We start from the raw sequence: 22486 nt of genomic DNA on the forward strand, positions 1-22486 counted from the left end.
AGGGACATTACGGTCGTCAACAACAGCCAGTGTTAATCCTGTGGCTCAGTAGGAAAGAAAACATTGTCAGAAAAAAGACAACGACAGCTGTTCCTGCAACTGCACAGCTGTTCTTGAGTGAGTACTGGTCCCCAGACTGCACCCACTTCACCAGTTCATGTGTAGAGTTCTCACCTCGATGCTGTCGGGAGTTCCAGGGTCCATAAACAGAGAGCTTCTGGAGTCCTCTCTCCTCACAACATGGCCGTTCTGAGCTGGGAGACCTGGAGCAAAACATAACTGTCAAGCAAATTCAAACACTGGATACTGTCTCAAATAATAACAACCCTACGAGTATTAATACTCGCATGAGACGCCAAGTGCAGTCTATTTGAGGGAAACAGAAGCGGAGTCAATGACCCAAATGTATTCTTTACAAACCACTCGGTACTCTGAAAACATAAGCACCATTACACAGAAGAGGAGAGACTTTGGTGTCATTGCACAGATGTCCATAAAGAGATGATGTCAGCAGCGAACGTGAAATGCATCAAAGTTCCTATTTAATGATTTAACATGTGTCTGTAACACAGCTGTTGACAAAGTGCTGCAAATGGATTAACTTTTGTCTTATCTAAATATTGGTGCGTAGCTGTGGCGCTCAGGGCCTGATGTCAGTACAGAATCTGTAAACAGGAAGAGGTCAGATAGCAAATGCTGTATCTCAATATCTGTGGTTGTAAACTCACCGTGGTCTTTGTCAATAGTGGTGCTGACTCTCCTGCTGTCTATGGAAGTGGTTGATATTAGGTCATCTCTGGAGCCCTGGCCAATCACAAGACAAAAACCGTGGAAGCGGTGTGACTGTCTATGAGGGAACTGATACATGATAAGCCTACTTCCAGTTTTAGCTGACTTTAATTAAAGAAACTATGTGGATGAGCTCAAATTTCACAAAATAAAAAAACATTCTCACTGTTCAACCTGAACAGTCTGATATCAAGTTCCCTCTAAATAAATGGCTCATCTGGACTTAAAAAATAGACTTTCCTTAAAGGCATTTCACACAAACCTACTGATAACAAGGCAGGTTAAGGTTTTATTAAAATTAATGGAGTTTTGTGAAACAACACGGTAGGGATGGGCGGTATGGACTAAAAAATGTATCACAATAATTTCTGGCATTTATCCCGATAACGATAAGAATGACGATAAAAAAAATACCAATTCAACTCCACCTTTGTAACTATAAATCTATCTCGCTCTCAGATCCGCCATGTTTGTTACACAAAAACGTCATCAACGGGAATTTATCCTTTCTTTCTTTCTTTCTTTCTTTCTTTCTTTCTTTCTTTCTTTCTTTCTTTCTTTCTTTCTTTCTTTCTTTCTTTCTTTCTTTCTTTCTTTCTTTCTTTCTTTCTTTCTGGCTAATTTCCTTCCTTCTTCCCTTCCCCTTGTTTTCTCCCTTCCTTCTTCCCTTCCCCTTGTTTTCTCCCTTCCTTCTTCCCTTCCCCTTGTTTTCTCCCTTCCTTCCTCCCTTCCTTGTTTTCTCCCTTCCTTCCTCCCTTCCTTGTTTTCTCCCTTCCTTCCTCCCTTCCTTGTTTTCTCCCTTCCTTCCTCCCTTCCTTGTTTTCTCCCTTCCTTCCTCCCTTCCTTCCTTCCTTCCTTCCTCCCTTCCTTGTTTTCTCCCTTCCTTCCTCCCTTCCTTGTTTTCTCCCTTCCTTCCTCCCTTCCTTCCTTTCTCCCTTCCTTCCTCCCTTCCTTCCTTTCTCCCTTCCTTCCTCCCTTCCTTGTTTTCTCCCTTCCTTCCTCCCTTCCTTGTTTTCTTCCTTCCTTCCTCCCTTCCTTGTTTTCTCCCTTCCTTCCTTCCTTCCTTCCTTCCTTCCTTCCTTCCTTCCTTCCTTCCTTCCTTCCTTCCTTCCTTCCTTCCTTCCTTCCTTCCTTCCTTCCTTCCTTCCTTCCTTCCTTCCTTCCTTCCTTCCTTCCTTCCTTCCTTCCTTCCTTCCTTCCTCCACACGTATGTGCGTGGATTTAACACAGAACCATAAATCAGCTTTACACAAAAACATCATCAACGGGAATTTATCGTTTTTACCGTGAGATGACAAATTCTTACCGTGGGGAATTTTTTTGACGGTATATCGTGAACGGTAAAATATCGCCCATTCCTACAACACGGTGTAAATTGTGTGAATGATGGGGGACTCACGTTGAAGCCGAGCCCGGGGCTGGAGGAGCGCGGCTGAGCAGAAAGCTGCTTCAGGTTCTGGTACAGCAGCTCGAACAGCGGCAGGTACAGCAAGCAGATCCTGGCCTGCTGGTTCTGAGAGAGAGTACAGGGTACAGGTTATTACCCAAAACAAGAACATATGAATATGTGGCCCTGCGATAGACTGGCCACCTGTCCACCTGCCCCCCCCACCCCCGAGACCCTGCCCGGGATTAAACTGGTACAGATGGATGGATGAACAAGCACCAAGGTGCCGAGGCTACTGAGGCAGACAGGATGACTGCACTTGCCCCGGGGGGACGACCCCTCTGCAGGCATTTGAAATAAATGCACATAAACGCCAGTCAGTTGCCAACAGTGCTGCCTGCAGCCTCAACACTGGCTTGTTTACATAAGAGACACTGATATCTTGAGTGAAGGAGGGAGCAGATTGTTAATGGCTACAGTTACAGGCTCCTGCTATATCAAACATTGACATTAACATTAACAAACAAGCGCCTGTTTATAAAAAGGCTAGCAGTGTTATAGGACTAGTAATATTTTCCTTTAAATGTATTTTTTTTTCATGATAATGTTCAGTTATTCAGTTTGCTAAAACAAATACAAAACATCACAATTTAAAAAAAGATACAAAGAAACTTTTTTTTCAAAATACAGATGCGAATAAACATATAGATATGTACATTTATTAATATATGTAGATATAGATTTATATTATTGATATAGATATGTAGGTATGTATATAGATATATTGAGCTATATTATATGTACAGTATTTGTATATCTATGTCTCTATTAATATATATTGATTTATAGTTATATGTAGATATGTTGATATATAGATTTATAGTTATTTTTATGTGTATAATTGGGAGTAAATATATGAACCAGTATAAATAGCATATCTACCCTTATATAGTTAATTAAGTATATTGTTATATCATTGCTGTCTATTGTTCTCTATTATATTGTAGTATTATTGTAAAGTAATGATAATATAATATAATACTATACATTATATTTACTTCTATTATTACATACATACATAGTAGCACAACTAAATGCTGGGCGTTTGTTTTGTTTTATTTTGTTTGCTTTGATTGCTTTGTTATATGTAAGAATGTATGTAAGATTCAGGGGTAGGACTCGATAAGTGGTTACCTCAATCTTACTCCGTTTCGAACATGTTGGTTGGTGGATGGATTTGTACTTTATTTATTTATTTATTTAGTCTTACTTTTTTGGATTCTTTTTTTTTTTTTTAACATACATGTTCAAAATAAACTTCAAATCATAAAAATCTTAAAACTTAATCTTATTCTTGTTACTACTCATTATCCTCCAGATATATTCTTTCAGCCTGTTTGCTTGTGCCTGTCATCCTCCCCTCCCTGCTCACCTTGTATGCAGCGTAGCGGTCGTCCATGGCGTGTTTGATGAGCAGGTTCTTGAGAACGCTCACCGCTACTTGTCTGACTTCCGGCCCCTGCTGCAAGGCCTCGGCCACCTCTCTCAGCAGCAGACCCACCAGGAAGTGGTTACGGCAGTATTCCTCTGTCAGGCTGAACTCCAGACTCTGCTCTGTGGTCGGGCCAGACAGGAAGCACTGGAACATTAGTATCCTCTAAAAGTGATGCTCGTACCAATAGAAACACACAGTTTGGTAAAAAAAGTTCTCAATAGTGAGTTGCGATCATTAGCCTTGTGAGATGGCAGATAGGAATAAAATCACAAAGACTGTTTAGAAAAGTTTTTTCTAAATCACTAATAACTGATTGGATCATTCAGGAAATAAAGCTCCAAGGTGAAGATTTATTTAAGGCGTACCTTTCAAATCAAAAGTGCTTAAAAGCATCCAACGGCTGACAACATAAGTCAGCTTAGGAAACTAAATCAAATCTAACTGGTACAGCGTAATCAGAGAGGTCAAATGAGACAAAATCAATCATTCCAAGTGCAACATTGCAAGCCAATATGCAACAGAATCAACAAAACCATCAACCACATTTATTCAGACACTGCTTTCAAAACATGAAAAATGAGAGGAATTCAAATAATTCATTAGACACAGCTTGCACGGGGAAATGTTTCTTCCACACGTTCAGAAAACACCAATGAATTATTAAAATATGGGATACAGACTAGAAAAGAGAAGCTGTCTGTTCAGACAGAAACATAAAGACTCAGTTTCAAAATGACACCGTGTTAATGCTGAAACAGGCGAAGCCTGGTAACTAAGTAACCATCGGCAATTATGTTCTCTAATGACAGAGGCAGAGAGGAGAGAGTGAGAGGCAGCAGGAAGAAGAGACACCAACAGCAAGAGAGAAAAACCACAGATTCATTAGAGATGTATTTCTCTACGGTTTATCAGCATCAAGTCAATTACGCATTAAGGAAAGACAGTCAATTGAGTCCTCTAACAGCCAAGCTCCTCTCCTCTACAACAAAGTGGCCCAGACCCCTGCAGACACATGAAGCGGTAGCCCAGCACGAGCATCGTTCAGGGTGAGTGGGAGGAAATGAGCGCCCCATGAGGATAGGGGGCCGGCGGCGAGCGGGTGAGTGGTTAACGTCGGTCAGAACAGGAGCAGTCATGAGCAGCAAACGTGGTGTATATAATGGTGTGGTGAACATCACCTACCTACAGGGCCAAAAAGCTCCGTCGCATACGATATTAAATCTGATCACAAAGCAAAACACATACATATACACACACACACACACACACAGACACAAAAAGGGGAGTAAAAATAAAGAACTTAAGGGAAAACAATCCATGCAGCATTTCCTTGGCACACGGTTTGATTTTATGTCATGGTTTTGCAAAAAAAAACAAAAAAACTTCAGCTGTCAGCTCTGTATGCACTTACTAAATAAATCAGACAGGTTAAAAGAAAGCTTCAGTGCAGGTTAAGATCAGGGCCATGAACTGTGTTTGGTTAGACGCATCACCATGACTGGTATGATATCTGGAAAAATCACCTTGGACCCGCTGCAGCTTGGTGCGCCCAAAAGCCATGGGCAGGTTGAGAGGGATGAAGTGCTCGTGGTTGCACACCGTCATCAGGAATTCAAACTTCATTTCACTCAGCACCTGAAACAGACACAAGGGGACAGGTACGCATGAGCCACATGCACGCATGCAAATGTCTGACTGAATAAAAAATAATCTGTAGATAGAACCAGGGGGTCTGTGTGTGCACGGGTCTTCTTCATTTGTTAGTCAAATACGCTGCTGATGTGGGCAGTAAAAGAGAGCGGAGTTTGCTAGCAAATTAAATACAAGATGGTTTTTAGAGGGAAGAAAAAAATCCCCAACGGGAAATAAAGTTATTTGTTCTTCACGAAGATATAAAAGCACATAATCTGGCTAAACTGTTATCAAACAGAGTGACACCTGCAGCCATCAAAACAATTTGGATAACTGTCAAATGCTAATAACTTAATCTGTTTAAGGAACTTTACGAATAAAGAGTAAACCATTTGAGTCAAATTAGGAACAGAAGTCTCTTATCGGCTTCGGGGGATCTGCTTCATCAACTGTTGGGAACCTTCCCGGTGGTTCTCTCCATCAGGCGCCTACCCTTGGATCTTTGAGGTTGAAATGACACATGTAGTGGTTGACCAGGCCGAAGGCAAATCCCCTGTTCATGAAGGTCAGGCACCGCTGAGGAAAGGAAGCATAGTTAGCAGGCACTTCATTTCATTTTTTTTTTTTCATTTTTATTCTTTATTTCATTCATTAAAAAAAAAAACAGTTCAATATAATTACCACAATCTCTTTCCTTGAATGAAAGGGAACAGAAAGAAGACTAAGCTTATTTTATTTGTCCCTTTTTCCTAAGAAATCAAATTTCAATTAATGTAATAATAAAGAAAACAAAAACAAGTTACACAATTAAAAAAAAACACTTTCCAATAAACGTAATTAAAAAAAAAAAAAAAAAATTAAACCAAAACTACAACAAAGTTATAAAATAACACAAAATAGCTGTCGTCAAACAGAGAGTCGTATTCTTTTTTGATTCAAAGAAAAAAAAAGATGACAATGGTGCTAAAAAGAGAGAGAGAAAAAAGAAAAACCACCTAACTTAACAATTATCATGATATTTCTTCATCAAACTGGCTTTAATTATTCTTTTAAATGTTATGTTTGATTTGCATTCTTTGGCTTCTGTATCCAGATTGTTCCATAAACTGATCACCTTTTACAGAAACACAACGTTCCATTAATTTTGTCCTGAATTTTTTTTTTTTTTTTTAAATCTATGTTCCTTTTAAGTTATACTTATTTTCTCTTTTTTCAAATTTTTTCTGTATATTGATTGGCAAAATTTTCTTATGAGCTTTCCAAATAATTTGCAGAATTCTGTGGTCCGCTAATTCAAGAAATTTCAACAGTTTTAACTGAAGGAATAATGGATTTGACACGCTGATTTAACGAGCAAAACCGTGCTTCAACACACAAACAAGTTGGCAATAAAAGCAGAAAGAGGTGTATAAACAAGAGTGTCACAAATCAAAAGAGAAAGACGTAAATTGGCCTCTGACCTTGATGAAGTTGGCCAGGCTCAGGTTGATGCATCGGGCTTCCTCGGGGATCTCCATGTGGCGGATGGTGATGTGTGGCATGATGGACAGCACCAGGGATTGGAGCGCCTGGTGGAAACTGTCAGGGAAGCGCTGGGCCCGTGGCATCTACAGAGACGGATGGCACATCACAACAAACATTCAAATGTGAAAGCAGCCAAGACATTATGGAGACGGATCACCAATATGGCGATAAACCTCCAGCAGATAAGAAGTAACCCTCATCCTAACAGCAGCTGCAGACGTAGCTCGGCTTACTGCTGAGTGTCCTTGCGCTGCCGGCTGGGACCCAGATGAAATCCAGACCCATCGCATGAGAAAGCAAAGTATCCACAGATCCATCACCCAGTGAGTCACTGATTCTTTATAGTGTGAGAGGTTTGTTTAAATGTGTTTACATATCTTAAAAGATCGCACTCTGCACGGTATAAAATTTAAGACTCACACCAGATACGCTCATCTGACCTTAGTGTTAAGCTGCTTCGGATGAAAACTTGCTCCCACTTCTTTTTATTTTAAGATTTTGTGGCACTATGGGCATTTTATTGAGAGTATGCAGTCAGGAAGCAGGTAGGGGGGGGAGGGGGGGCAGCAAACACCAACAGGCTGGGACTTGAACCGGCGCTGCAACATCTGTGAACAGAACCTGCTCTGTCCACTGAGCTCTCCACCATACCTGTCAAGTCTCCCGTTTTGGCTGGGAAACTACCGTATTTCCCCCCTCTTTCCTGCCATCCTCCCATATTAGTATTCTCTCGTAAATTTCCTGTTTTATAATTATAATAATTTTTAAACATCAAACTGAATTGTCACCAGCCTCGCTAGAACTGCCCCCTGCTGCAGCCTGGGGGGCAGTTCTCGCGAGGTTAGTGGCAACAACGGGAGCAAACTCGGAAAAACAAATCAGAGATGGATGGATGTAACAAGAGAGAAGACACTTCTGCCAAAAAAAAGCAAAGACTTTGTGTAAATATCTCTAAAAATAGGAGACTGGGGCAAAGTTACGCCTTCTGAAAGTTATTTCAGCTAGAGACACAGAAACATGCGTCTGTGTCATCAGTCAGTGAATGCCAGAAGGCCACGTGAGTGAAAATGACAAATTAATGTGTATATAAACTGAAAATATTTAAAATAAATAAGTGTGCTTTAATTCCATTTTTCATTTAGGCTCTATTACAGGTCACATAGGAATGTCCACAGTATTTCAGTGTCAACAAAGGTCGGCCTGTCAGATTCTGAGCACATAATTTTAGTTTGTAAGTGGTTGACAGGTGGTTATTTTGAATTTCTCATAAATCTGTCTTTAAATGTAAGATACTGGACCTCGGTTGGGCTGGTGGGACATTTTTAAATCCAAAACTTGACAGGTATGCTCTCCACGGTCCCCAACTTGCTCCATCATCAATGTGCAAAGGGCAACTTGACACTAACCTTCATGCGGTTCTCCTCCTGCAGATACTGGGCCATGGATTTTGCCATACTTTCAAAGAAGAACCAGGAGTACTGTTGAAACAGGAGAAGAGATATAAATAGACCTTTCTGGATGTTTCCTTACGTGCAGTTTTCCCAGGAAAACTCCACTAGGAAATAACAGCAGAAAAAGTTAAGATTAGGAAATTATGAGACATATAGAGCAAGCAGTTACACGTTGGAGAGTTTCGACAGATCAATGTGGTCATTTCATCGACAACTATGCCTCCTAAAGTTCAACACTGGTATTGCAGCTCGTGTGTGCACTGAGAGGGGAGAGAAAACACACCTTCAGCAGTTTATTGCTGGTGTGGAAATCAGCAGTTTGCTTGAGGACGGCCGTCACAGCAGTAGCTAGCACCTCGTGAGTGGTCGACGAGCTCCCTGACGCTCGTGGGCTCGTCACAAACACGTACTTGAAGGAGAAATGACACAAAAGTGTTTCAAACTTGAACTGAGTGAGGAATAGTTCTGAACTGTGTTTCCACTGATGTTACCTTAACGAAAGAGCGCAGGTATTGTTCCAGTCCTTCCTCTTGACAGCGGGAGACTATATGTATGATCACACTGAAAGTGAAAAGTGTAGAAAATGTCATCACGTAAACAGTCTGATCTGCATTTTGTCCGGAATCACAGAGGCGAAGTGAGCGACTGACCGTAGAGAGTTGACGGCGATCTCGTGGGCTTCTTTGGTGGCTGCTGCGAGCACCTCGAACAGCTGCATCAGCACCGTTGGCAAGAAGGTGATGATGACGTGCGTCTCCACGGCATGCAGGCACTGCAGGGGAACACGCCACGGGACGGAAAAGTCAGCAGGAAGAATTCAAAATAATTTTTTCATCAGTTTCTTCTCATATCATGGTAAACATCATCATTAAGCTCAGAGATTAGGGTATCATCACATCTTAACACACAAACACCTGGATGACTTTTACTTCTCTGTTAATATTTTCTTCCTTCATCTTTTGTCTTTGTAATACAGTAATCCCTCGTTTTTCGTGGAGTTATGTTCCAAAAAGGACCCGTGATAGGTGAAATACGTGAAGTAGTAACCTATATTTTGTTTATAATTACAGTAATCCCTCGCTATAACGCGGTTCACCTTTCACGTCTTGCTGCTTCACGGATTTGCATTATGCATCGTGTTCTGCATTCTGATTGGCTAAACAGTCTCCCCGCTTCTTCACTTCCTGTGTCAATAACGATGGTCACTTAGCAACGATGCTAAGAACGGCCAATGAACTTCAGCAGCAGCTCAGGAACAGAACCCTGTTCAATACAGTTCTCAGATATAATCCATGGTGGCATGTCAGTTCATAACAATCTTTTTGCCCAGAAGAAAAAAGAGCGACAACAACGACCCATAACTATGTTCTTCTCTCGAAAAAACACACCTGCACCACGGGTTTTAGAAGAAAAAGACGCTACAGAGCGAGTCAGGATGCAGCAGCAGTCAGAAGAGCAGGGAAATACGTGCCAGTCACAATTTAGTCCTACTGTACTTATTGGTTTTTTTTTCATAATCATTTTTTATTTTCTCCCGTTCAAATCCAATTACTCGGGTCGCGGTGGGGCGGGGCTGATCTCCGCAATTTGAAGCCTTGTATAATATCACGGGTTCTTTTTGGAACGTAACCCCCGCGAAAAACGAGGGATTACTGTATTATACACGGCTTCAAATTGCAGAGATCAGCACCGCCCCAACGCGACCCAATTAATGGGATTTGAACGGGAGAATCGGTGCAGAACGTTTTGTCGACATTGTGGGTTTTGGAGAATATTTGCAAACTTAAATTTTGCAACCTGTTTTACGTACATGTACATGTACATTACATATTAAACCGTAACGTTATTGACACACAGGAAGTGAAGAAGTGGGGAGACTGTTTAGCCAATCAGAATGCAGAACACGATGCACAATGCAAAATCGTGAAGCAGCGAGACATGAAAGGTGAAGCGCGTTATAGCGAGGGATTACTGTATTGTTAAGAGGAAGAACATCGCGTCTCAGAAGGAAACCCTATACTGGTATGGGGATATCCATCAACCTTCTGGTCATCTTTGTTGTCTTATAGCAATTTTCTCTTTCTGTTTGGGGGTCTCTTTGCTCTCCTCCTACCCTGCCCTAACTGACTGACGGCTCACCTTCAGGTACTTGATAAGTTCTGCAGGGTTGGCCTCTGGCGTCGTCCTCATCAGCTGGCAGTGCTGGAAGAACTTGTGTAGATGGAGGTCCTGGTTCAAAGGTTTCAAAGAAACATTTAAAAACCAGAGCGTTGGTTTTCAACAACACGCTGCATTGTGAACACATGAAGGACAGGTGGACTGAGGTTTACCTGAGGGTATATAGTTGATGCTACATGGATTCTCATTTTGAACAGCGTCTTGCCATTTTCCACCCACTTGATGTCCGGTTGAGACTGGTCAAAGAAGACATTAAAAGAAAGTTACAATAGCATTGTCACACTTTTATATTGAGCATCTTAGCTCGAGTTACGTAACATAAACAAGACTTTAAAAGACTTTGATCCACATCCTTCAATCAGCACAGAGAAACATTTGCTAATTCTTAGCTCTTTGGGCCCCCCTACAGGTCTGGTGGTTAAGTTGCAGCTATGACACTGAAGATGACTTCTGTTGGCTCGTTTTCTCTTCAGTATTTACTCAGTCACCTCTGTGTGAGCGGGTCTAGTTGGTGCTGATGTGTGACGTAGCTGCACACTTGTGCACAACGATTCCAAAGCTATTCTGACTTTTGATGGCGGCACGGATCGATGATGGATACGGCCAGAATACGTCCTAATGAATGTGAATGTGCACACTCTTTCACATTCTAAAATTCTGACCTGTAGATTCTTTACATTCAAATGTGTGAGGGAATCCACTCACAAGGGGTCAAAATCAACGTAAACTCTGAACACGTTTCAAGACAGATTCCAATCTGAACACTCAATGTATTTGATGGTTTGGGACACCTTGTGTGCACATTCTCTGTGTAGTCTGAACACAAAAGCCTCCTGGTGTGGATTCAGGGACTAGTTAATAAACGAAGGTCTAGTAAACTAACTAACTTAAGCAATGACCAATTTGATTTTGTGTGAACGACTTTTCGGGCGTCGTGTATCCCCTTATTTATACTGTACAAACGCTTTGTTAAAGGAGCTGTATGTAAGAGCAATAATAAAACGAATCATAAAATGACCCCGATATGTCAACAGACATTTAAAAATCATGTTCATTTCAAATACTTATGTCACTGACAACAGCACTCAAGCCAGGATATTCCAGTTTAAAAAGAGGAGTTGCAGCCCTCAACTGATGTTTATGTTTTCATTTTTTGTTTTGGCCTGAAGCTCCACCCTCCACCTATCTCCCAATCACCAAGTCAGTATTGTTTCTGAAGCTCCACCCTCCACCTGTCTCCCAATCACCAAGTCAGTATTGTTTCTGAAGCTCCACCCTCCACCTATCTCCCAATCACCAAGTCAGTATTGTTTCTGAAGCTCCACCCTCCACCTGTCTCCCAATCACCAAGTCAGTATTGTTTCTGAAGCTCCACCCTCCACCTATCTCCCAATCACCAAGTCAGTATTGTTTCTGAAGCTCCACCCTCCACCTATCTCCCAATCACCAAGTCAGTATTGTTTCTGAAGCTCCACCCTCCACCTATCTCCCAATCACCAAGTCAGTATTGTTTCTGAAGCTCCACCCTCCACCTATCTCCCAATCACCAAGTCAGTATTGTTTCTGAAGCTCCACCCTCCACCTATCTCCCAATCACCAAGTCAGTATTGTTTCTGAAGCTCCACCCTCCACCTATCTCCCAATCACCAAGTCAGTATTGTTTCTGAAGCTCCACCCTCCACCTATCTCCCAATCACGAAGTCAGTATTGTTTCGGCATCCGGGTTGCCAGCTCGGCTCTAATTATCGCAGCCATGGCAGCCTACGTTCCTGCTGCATTCTGCAGCCCACCTGGCAACCTCTGGTCGGGGGGAGGAGGGGGAGGGTACACGCCGCTCAACAATATTTTGAAAGTGACTGCAGTACCAGTTTTGGACATTTCTTACAGACGGCTCCTTTAAAAAAAGTTTGGGGGTGGGGGGTGGGGGGGTCGTGGTGGATCATATTCGTCTTGCGAGCAGAAATGATGTTCATGGCTGTTATACATAAGGACAGAAGGTCAGATCCACATCACAATCCCAGGTAGCGTTATTATAGTTAACAAAAACTAAGACTAAAACTCAAACAGTGAAAAAATAATCCCATTAACTAACATTAAAAATCAAAACTAAAACAAAAGTTGAATTTTTAATCCAAAACTAACTGAAACCAAACAGAATTGCAGGTTAAATTAACTTTATCAGACATCTATTATTTTTATTTTTTTACTTTTGATTCTTCATTTTTCTAATATAAATAGTGTTGGATTCTTGTACTATATGGCATTGTGGAAACTATTCTTACATCTTACATGTTTTATCAATATCTGTAAGTCGATACCTCAAAGTAACCTAAAACTTTGTAAAAACTAAAACCAGTTTACTGATTGTTAAAGTAACTTAAGGTATTCTAACTCTGATGCCAGGTGACTTGTGACTGGATTTCTCAGGATTCACATTTCCGTGTGATCTGCATGGGCCCACTGTGGACGTGACATGAGGCCCATTCAAAGCTGCACCCGCTGCTTTCACGGTGTGTGTCTGTGTCTGTGTCTGTGTCGGTGTTCTGGTAGGTGGATCTACCTTTTTGCTGTCCTGACAAAGATATCCAGCAGGCAGCGTAGCGGCTACGGGTAACGGAAGCTCTGACGATTGCATCCTCCCATCTTTTAGCATAGGTATCCACGAGTAGCCAACTGAGACATGAGTGGGGCAGAACATGGAAATAGAGCATTTAAATAAGCAACATACTACAGTCCTACAACCAATAAAGTCCTGAAAGCTTCAAAAAGATAAAACTAACACTGTACTGTATTATCTTGGCTTGTAAAAAAACAAAAAACTCACCCAGCGACTCGACCCCGTCTCTCTTCTTGCTACTGGCCTTGCTGCTGGACTCACAGCTAATGTGGTAAAAGGTGAAGAGGACGTGGTGTTTCTCGTGCACGTGGACCGGCAGCTCGATCCTGACCTGAGCATTGAAACAGGTTCAAGTTTATTTATTATTCATTATTCTCGGCCGGACCACTGGAATCCATGGTGCTTTCCAACCATCCCCGGATCACAGTTTGTGACAATGTAGATCAAGCTTTTTGAATCAGAGCCCCCACCTAATAACACTCAGACACAACATCCCAGGATACTTCTGGCATCCTCTGGCATCCTTATCTCAAAGGACTATGAGGCTCCTTTTAAGAAATGAGACTCTCTAGCGCCACCCTTCGCCACGACGGCCGTCGGGGGTACTGCAGCCAACACGGGGAGAACGCACATGCAGCGGCATGTGACGTCACATCCGCAGGACAGCGCAGGAAATTCGGCCCCCGAATTGCAGCACATTTTGCAGCACACAGCCTGTTCAAGGCAACGGAGAGATACACTAGAGCAGGGGTGCCCAATCCTGGTCCTCGAGAGCCCCTATCCAGCATGTTTTAGATGTTTCCCTGCTTCAGCACACCGTGATAAAAGTAGCTGTTTCAACAACAGAACTGTCCAGACCTTTATGACAAGCTAATGATGACGAGTAATTAGAATCAGGTGTGAGGAAGCAGGGAAACATCTAAAACAAGCTGGATAGGGGCTCTCGAGGACCAGGATTGGTCACCCCTGCACTAGAGGGCTCATTCTTTTTGGTTTGGAACGCTTCATCTGACATTATTACTAGAAAACTTAAAACGTATACGATTTTTTTTCATAAATCCTGCCTCAATCCTGCCTCATGCTCCTTTAAAAGATTACACAACACGCACATAATTTGTTTATATTTCTTAAAAATTTCACATGCTGCCCTTTAAATAGTTTTGAGACCATCTATTTATCCACTTATTTTTAGATGGTAAGGACATTCGAACGTAATAAACATCCAAGTAGACGATTTTTCAATTCAATTCAATTCAATTCACTGCTGCTGCTGAGAGTCGTGTGTGTGTGTGTGTGTGTGTGTGTGTGTGTGTGTGTGTGTGTGTGTGTGTGTGTGTGTGTGTGTGTGTGTCATAAGAGCACCCTTCTCCTCTCCCCCCCTGTCAAGGAAGTATGTGAGAGTGAGACATCTCTTCATGCGTAATCTGCGTGAGGAGGCCGGGGTTTTGACGCTGCGCGATACGGAACTTGGTCTAAGTGAACTCACACGTCTCTGTAATGCTCTGTTGAGTTGCTTATTAAAATCAAGTTAACTGAAGACAAAGGTCTCGTTATCACTTGACACCCCCCCCCCCTCCAGGCGAGAGAGAGGCGGGGGGCGGCAGGTCAGAGAGGAAAAGCAAAGGGAGGGAGGCGAGGGATGATTCCAAGGCCACACACAACTGCTTCCAGATCAATTGTATTTCATTCATAAAAATAATAATATCTACCCACATGTAATGAATTGGGTTATTTGAAAAATTTACACAAATAAAAAAAACAAAAAACAAAAACGGAGAGTGCACCCACTACGTTGTAGTGGATGTAGAAGAACTTCCCTGACCTCCCATCAAAGTCCATGACTCTGCGTGAGCTGCTTACTTTCCTCCATGAGAAAGAGCTCGCAAAAAATCTACCCCAATCTGTGGACTGCACTCAGAATCGGTCCGACCCTTCCAGTGACAGTAGCGGAAGCAGAAAGGAGTTTTTCCAAGCTGAAGCTTATTAAAACATACTCTAGGTCCACTATGTTACAGGAGCGTCTCTCTGGACTTGCCATCATCAGCATCAATCATAACAGCACAACAGATTTTGTATGATGATGCGTTTGATGGACAGTTCGCCCAGGGCGCAAAGTTTCTATTACAACAGAAGTTGTCTCTCTTTTTGAAGTTGTCTCTCTTTTTGGTGCTTGTTCGTGCACTAGAGGGCAGCATGAGCTCGGAGATGGATTTTCGGGAAATGACGAACCCTTCACTGAACAGCAAGTTAGAATGGAGGCAGATTTAGGACCAGACAAAGTTTTTATGAATGTCATGAAGAGAAGTCCTGACCCTGTTTTATAAGATAAATCTTATATCTTATTAAAAAATCTGACTAAAAGTCTCAGCAGTGCAGTGACTGCAAGCTGAGGCCGTTTGAGATAAAAACTGATACGTGCATCTCTGTATGTCCATGCCTGCATGAGGGCGTATGTGAGGGTGCTTAAGATCCTAATCCGTTCGGAGCCTGGGCCATATGGACCCTCTACATCTACAACATTGTCAACATGCTTCCCCCGACCTCGTGTGTGGATGGACATGAGATCACGGCTCTGTCCTGAGACAGATTTATGGAGTTATCTCAGTGCCTCTCAGGGCATTTCTGTAAAGACCACAGAGGCCGCCAATTTAGAAAAAGGTGAAAATAACAATCAAGGTTTCTCAGTTGCCGACCCAGATCTGTCAGTGTAATTAACCTCATTTATTTACAGGAGTTAACTGTTGCATTCCTGTAAAACTGCTGAAGCCAGACGTCGTCTCACCTCATCATAGAACTCCGGGCTCTGGTTGTGGTGCAAGACGGCTGCGTAGGCACTGCTGGTGAAGAGAGAGTCTCCCGGCTTGCCGTAGATGCACTGAAAGGTACGCAAACACATTCAATTTATTTCAATTTATTTATTTTGGTAGGGACAGTGTACATCAATCAACATTTTCTTTTAATAAAAAAATAAAATGTAGATACACCCAGATTGCAGCCATAGGCGGATTTACATCGGTAGTCCCCCTGCCAGATGTAATCAGCAAAAATCATAACAACAATAATAATAATCACAAAAAAAGAAAAACAATATAGCACACATAACATGGCATATGCATTCACAATAAAAGTTAATGACGATACATCATTAATCACGCAACTCTGGTGTGGAAGGATCAGGAGACGGGTCTGGGTCCAACATCACCCAACAAGCCTAAAACATAACCAGGTTTCTACCGGACGGAAGCCACTGAAGCAAACGCTTAGTTTCCCAAGCACGATCAACTAGGTCAGGGGTTGGCAACCCAAAATGTTGAAAGAGCCATATTGGACCAAAAACACAAAAAACAAATATGTCTGGAGCCGCAAAAAATTAAGTCTTGTATAAGCCTTAGAATGAAGACAACACATGCTGCATGTACTGTATCTGTATTAGTTATAACTGAGGGAAGATTTTTATTTTCATTATGCACTTCGAAGAAAAAAGTCGAAATGTCAAGAAAAGTTGAAATTTCGAGAAAAAAGTCGAAATGTCGAGATTAATTTTGAAGTACAATCTCGAGAAAAAAGTCGAAATGTTGAGAAAAAAGTCGAAATGGCAAAAAAAAAAGTTGAAATGTCGAGATTGAAAAGTAAAGGAAAAAGGAAGAAAAAAAGAAAAAAAAGGGAAAAAAAAGAAAAAAGAAGAAAAAAAGAGAAAAAAGAGAAAAAAAGAGGAAAAAAAAAAAAAGAAAAAGGGGAAAAAAAGAAGAAAAAAGAAAAAAAGAGAAAAAAAGGAAAAAAAGAAGAAAAAAAAGAGAAAAAAGGAAAAAAAAGAGGAAAAAAAGAAGAAAAAAGGGGAAAAAAAGGTCAAACATTTTTGAAAAAGCTCCAGGAGCCACCAGGGCGGCGCTAAAGAGCCGCATGCGGCTCTAGAGCCGCGGGTTGCCGACCCCTGAACTAGGTGAACAAAGCAGCAGAGTGCTCCTTTTTTATGGCAACTTTTTAACTCCAAAAGGAGCCGCTCAATCCTTCTCTGTTTTCCTGCTACGGGGTTTGAGCCAGATGTAACTGAGCTTAGCCTCAAACTTCTTAAAAATCTGTTCTGTTTCAGGCCAGAAGCCACAATTAAAAGGAAATTCTGGCGTTGAGAGCGGGATCACGTTGGACCGGTCAGGATGTTTCTAATGAGGAGCGACAAAGAGGAATTCCATCCTGCTCCGATGGCTTTGTACGTCACAGTAATTAGGATGCTAACAATTGTAGTCATCTGTGATGAACAGTAATGAGCGGTGCTGGTCAGAGGAAGGGCAGAGCTGTGGAGCCAAGTGATCATTACTGAGGCTGATGGGAGACTGGAGGAACAGACTGGAGAGGGAAAGAGCCTCCGCGGGAGTTCAAGCTCCACCAAGCTAGAGGTGAAGGGAAACAGGAGGGAGAAGAATGCATAAACGTCAAAAAAGGCCTTTCTTGCTGCTCGCGACGTTCAGAGCTGCAGGTGGGAGGCCCTGCATGCAGAAGCGAGGAGGCCGATGGGAACCACGATTACCTGACTCAGGATGAGGGTCGGAGGAGCTGCCTCAGATCTTATCACCCACAGAAGTTCATGCATGTACTGCTCCACACAGAACACAGAAGCAAAGATTTTCCACTGCTGCAAACTGATGCAGGAAGTCATCTTTCAGCAATTAAAAGTGCTTCTCCAGCCAAACTTTATTGTGGCTTTAATTGGCAAACAAGAAATGTATGAATAGGATAAAACGCTGGAGGAATTTAAGCGTCTGTAGCTCTCGCTCACAACATCTGGCACATTTTGCAGCAGGAATCTCACAGATTTGGAGCAGGAATCTGAACAGCTTCTCATGAGTTTCCCCTCAGTCCCTCATAAAACTCAGCACCGGCGGGAGCTTCCGCTGCCTCTGATTAAATCTCCTGTGAGGTGTGCTGCTGGCTACACAACCTCCCGCCTGGCGGGGCCTTAAGTGCTGCCCGATCATGTCTGCGCTGTAGCTGCAACACGGGACACGTGACTGCTGTCTGATGTGTCTGAATCCTGCTAATCGAGGGCATCAAGCATGAATGTTTTGGCGGCGTACGTCGAAGAATTTCCGTGTTGATCGTTCCCTTCTGGAAAAGTGAAAATAAAAATGCTCTCCGTGGTGCTTCCATGACTATTTCCAACCACAAATATCTGACATGTGCGGTCAGACCCAAGAAAAAGGGAGAAAAAGTGTGACCATTTATTATCCAGTCTTGCCAGCCATAATAAGCAGTTTCTGTAAGAGTCGACATTCTCTTATTCTGGCATCTTGGCTGCACTCTGACTTTCACTTTGATAGGAAAAATAAAGTTTGTAATGTTTGAGGCCTCTGTCAATGATTGCATGTCTTTAAGGACATCGCACAACTTTTCCCTGCACTTGCACTCGGCCACTTGGTTGGGAATAAAGTGCAAACTTGCAGCATCAACCTCTTTTCTCTCTCTCTCTCTTTATTTATTTTCTTGCAACTTTATTTTAGCAAAGGATTCAACAAAACCCACACAAACCTTTAACTGGAGATGTCAATTTCCAGTTAAAATAGGCTGCATTTCTTTGCATAAAGAAGAAATGTGCTCAAGTAACCATCAGCAGTATCTGCAAGGCCTCATCCGGCGGCTCCAAACCCTGAACCTTCCCCCAAACTCCCTTTTGAAGATTACAATTTCATTAAAACAAGAAAAAGTTTGAGTTTTGCTAGAAAACTGAAAAAGCTTGACATTCATGGATAATTTAACGTCTTGCAAAAGCTCTGTCTGATCTCCAACTGCTGTTACGCATGAATTCATCGGTGTAGTAAAAGTTTCATCTATCATTTATCATGCAATGACTCACCTTTAAAGGGGCCGCGCCTTCTTCATCTGAATCCCTGAACTGAATGCAGACTGCGATGTTTCGAGCCTGATGTGGAGGAAACACCATGAGTCAGTGCACAGATCCGGTCCACAGGGAACGGTTTTCACAGGCTGTTGTTATCACTAATCACATGGTTATTCGGCCTCATCCTGAGTCACTCGCCTTAGTGAAGGTCTTCTGGTTATCGTATTTGAGCTGCAGGGGGAAGACGTAGAGCTGGTTCTTGTAGGTAGTGAATGGATAGTTGTACTTGGCTTCCACTGGGAGGAACTCCTCGATTTCCACAGAGACACGTTCACAACCATCCTCGAAGGGCTTGACAGGAATGTAAGAGGAGGTCACAGTATCTGGGGCAGAGGACACAGGTCAGATTAAAGATCCAAACCTCTAATGCCGCATCTCATCTCATCTCCAAACTCTCATCACAAACAGTCAACATTCAAAGAGCCTCTCTGCAAATTCACATACTTTACTACAGACTGAGAAGGAGCTGAGATGATGCAGCTAAACTGATCAAGGCTATTTATGTATGTCCTGGCAAGACTTTTATATACTTAGCAAATGGTAAGACAGAGAAAAGATTATCCAAATCTCTGCAAAATCTGTTTTTACCTTTGTGAAAGTAATCTGTTCCACTTATTATACTCATATCAAATATAAACAATAAAAGAGTCTTTTATTCTTTTATCTAATGCTAAAGCTTGGTTTTACGATCCCTCTCTCTCCTTTTGTTTTGCTTTCTCTTTTTACCTCTTGTAAAGGTTTTGTAGTAGCATAAAGGTGCACCCCAGCATCCCTGTTCTAAGGAGTTTAGTTCTTATTTAGTTTTTATTTCTTATAATATGGTGGAAGGGCTTTTTCATCTTGGTATTATTTGTATAATCTAAGATTATAAGAACTGTATTTTTTGAGATGAATGAATGACAATTGTGAATTGTCAGGATGAGGCACATGTGAAGCACAAAAACCATAATAAAAAGAGAATAAAAAAAAAAAAGAGTCTTAAAGTGATATATTTTCTTGGATGAGTCAGTGTTGCTTTATATAATTTATCATTAACAAATGTCTTTTCTGCAATAAAAAGGAAGAATGAACGACCACCTCGTTATTCCTAATGAAACACACAGTGATTCATAGTGTAATCACAGTAACAGTCATCACGTGTCACATCTGAACAGAATGAAGGAAATGGATCGTAAAATACTGGAAATATATGGTAATAAAAACAAACGTACTTGAAAAATCAGGTGGAACACACTCAATGGTGACATTCAGCTGACCAGGGATGGTCTGAAGCTTGCTCTTCTCAGGTCTGACAGGGAAAGAAATGACCGTAAATATATTAGAACAGCAGCTCACCAAATCACAGGAGTCTAACTATTTCTAGTGGAAACATGCGTGATTAAAAATGTGATTTGTAAACCTGACTCACTTCCTGATGTCCGCCAGCAGCTTGATGAGGTCATCGGTGGAGACTCTGCTGCTGTCCTGACGATAGAGAGGAGAAAACTTCCCATCCATGTCCAGGCTGCCCTGAGCATCTTTGAACACCTGCCTGGATCAGATCATACAGTCTCAGTCCTGCAGCAATGCTGGCGTTTTCATTTAGATATTAACATTAGGGGGGGTATTGCCAAGGACCTCACGATACAATACACATCACGATACTTGAGGCACGATACGATATTGCGATATCCCAATTTTGCAATATATTGCGATGTTATACATAATTCGCTGAAAACTGTGAAAGGCATTATGCATCTTAAAATCCGAGTTGCACAAATATCAGATTATAATAATAATAATTCATGGGACAAACTGAGGCAAAACAATTATCCATGCCGTTTTATTATTACTGCATATTTTTATATGTTTTTCATACTATTTACATATGTAATTAAGATTAACAATACTATTTAAGCCCATGTATACACTAAAGTCGTACTGGATTTACAACTTGAAACATGATTTATTATTTGGTATCACAATACAGTGGGGAGAACAAGTATTTGATACACTGCCGATTTTGCAGGTTTTCCCACTTGCAAAGCATGTAGAAGTCTGTAATTTTTATCATAGGTACTCTTCAACTGTGAGTGATGGAATCTAAAAAAAAAATCCAGAAAATCACATTGTATGATTTTTAAGTAATTCATTTGCATTTTATTGCATGACATAAGTATTTGATCACCTGTCAACCAGTAAGACTTCCGGCTCTCACAGACCTGTTAGTTCTTCTTTAAGAAGCCCTCCTGTTCTCCACTCATTACCTGTATTAACTGCACCTGTTTGAACTTGTTACCTGTATAAAAGACACCTGTCCACACACTCAATCAAACAAACTCCAACCTCTCCACAATGGCCAAGACCAGAGAGCTGTGTAAGGACATCAGGGATAAAATTGTAGACCTGCACAAGGCTGGGATGGGCTACAGGACAATAGGCAAGCAGCTTGGTGAGAAGGCAACAACTGTTGGCGCAATTATTAGAAAATGGAAGAAGTTCAAGATGACGGTCAATCTCCCTCGGTCTGGGGCTCCATGCAAAATCTCACCTGGTGGGGCATCAATGATCATGAGGAAGGTGAGGGATCAGCCCAGAAGAACTACACGGCAGGACCTGGTCAATGACCTGAAGAGAGCTGGGACCACAGTCTCAAAGAAAACCATTAGTAACACACTACGCCGTCATGGATTAAAATACTGCAGCGCACGCAAGGTCCCCCTGCTCAAGCCAGTGCATGTCAAGGCCTGTCTGAAGTTTGCCAATGACCATCTGGATGATCCAGAGGAGGAATGGGAGAAGGTCATGTGGTCTGATGAGACTAAAATAGAGCTTTTTGGTCTAAACTCCATTCGCCGTGTTTGGAGGAAGAAGAAGGATGAGTACAACCCCAAGAACACCATCCCAACCGTGAAGCATGGAGGTGGAAACATCATTCTTTGGGGATGCTTTTCTGCAAAGGGGACAGGACGACTGCACCGTATTGAGGGGAGGATGGATGGGGCCATGTATCGCAAGATCTTGGCCAACAACCTCCTTCCCTCAGTAAGAGCATTGAAGATGGGTCGTGGCTGGGTCTTCCAGCATGACAACGACCCGAAACACACACCCAGGGCAACTAAGGAGTGGCTCCGTAAGAAGCATTTCAAGGTCCTGGAGTGGCCTAGCCAGTCTCCAGACCTGAACCCAATAGAAAATCTTTGGAGGGAGCTGAAAGTCTGTATTGCCCAGCGACAGCCCAGAAACCTGAAGATTCTGGAGAAGATCTGTATGGAGGAGTGGGCCAAAATCCCTGCTGCAGTGTGTGCAAACCTGGTCAAGAACTACAGGAAACGTCTGATCTCTGTAATTGCAAACAAAGGTTTCTGTACCAAATATTAAGTTCTGTTTTTCTGATGTATCAAATACTTATGTCATGCAATAAAATGCAAATTAATTACTTAAAAATCATACAATGTGATTTTCTGGATTTTTTTTTTTTTAGATTCCATCACTCACAGTTGAAGAGTACCTATGATAAAAATTACAGACTTCTACATGC

General features: G+C 42.0%; 1 protein-coding gene across 1 annotated transcript in view; it reads right to left on the bottom strand.

Annotated features, from left to right (window-relative positions):
* The window catches only part of dock11 (dedicator of cytokinesis 11), a 94029-nt gene that overhangs the window by 41988 nt on the left and 29555 nt on the right, over window positions 1-22486 (bottom strand). The window contains exons 15-34 of the mRNA XM_061710546.1: window positions 20375-20497; window positions 20178-20254; window positions 19105-19289; window positions 18922-18987; window positions 15856-15948; window positions 13281-13404; window positions 13017-13129; window positions 10609-10692; window positions 10418-10507; window positions 8929-9050; window positions 8770-8839; window positions 8562-8687; window positions 8234-8305; window positions 6764-6910; window positions 5796-5879; window positions 5195-5306; window positions 3609-3790; window positions 2189-2302; window positions 729-804; window positions 175-263 (exon numbers count right to left, since the gene is read on the bottom strand). Of these exons, the coding sequence (XP_061566530.1) occupies window positions 175-263; window positions 729-804; window positions 2189-2302; window positions 3609-3790; window positions 5195-5306; window positions 5796-5879; window positions 6764-6910; window positions 8234-8305; window positions 8562-8687; window positions 8770-8839; window positions 8929-9050; window positions 10418-10507; window positions 10609-10692; window positions 13017-13129; window positions 13281-13404; window positions 15856-15948; window positions 18922-18987; window positions 19105-19289; window positions 20178-20254; window positions 20375-20497 (2149 nt within the window). The remainder of the gene's footprint in view (window positions 1-174; window positions 264-728; window positions 805-2188; window positions 2303-3608; window positions 3791-5194; window positions 5307-5795; window positions 5880-6763; window positions 6911-8233; window positions 8306-8561; window positions 8688-8769; window positions 8840-8928; window positions 9051-10417; window positions 10508-10608; window positions 10693-13016; window positions 13130-13280; window positions 13405-15855; window positions 15949-18921; window positions 18988-19104; window positions 19290-20177; window positions 20255-20374; window positions 20498-22486) is intronic.

The sequence above is a fragment of the Cololabis saira genome, chromosome 20, assembly GCF_033807715.1.
Source record: "Cololabis saira isolate AMF1-May2022 chromosome 20, fColSai1.1, whole genome shotgun sequence".
Taxonomy (NCBI): Eukaryota; Metazoa; Chordata; class Actinopteri; order Beloniformes; family Belonidae; genus Cololabis; species Cololabis saira.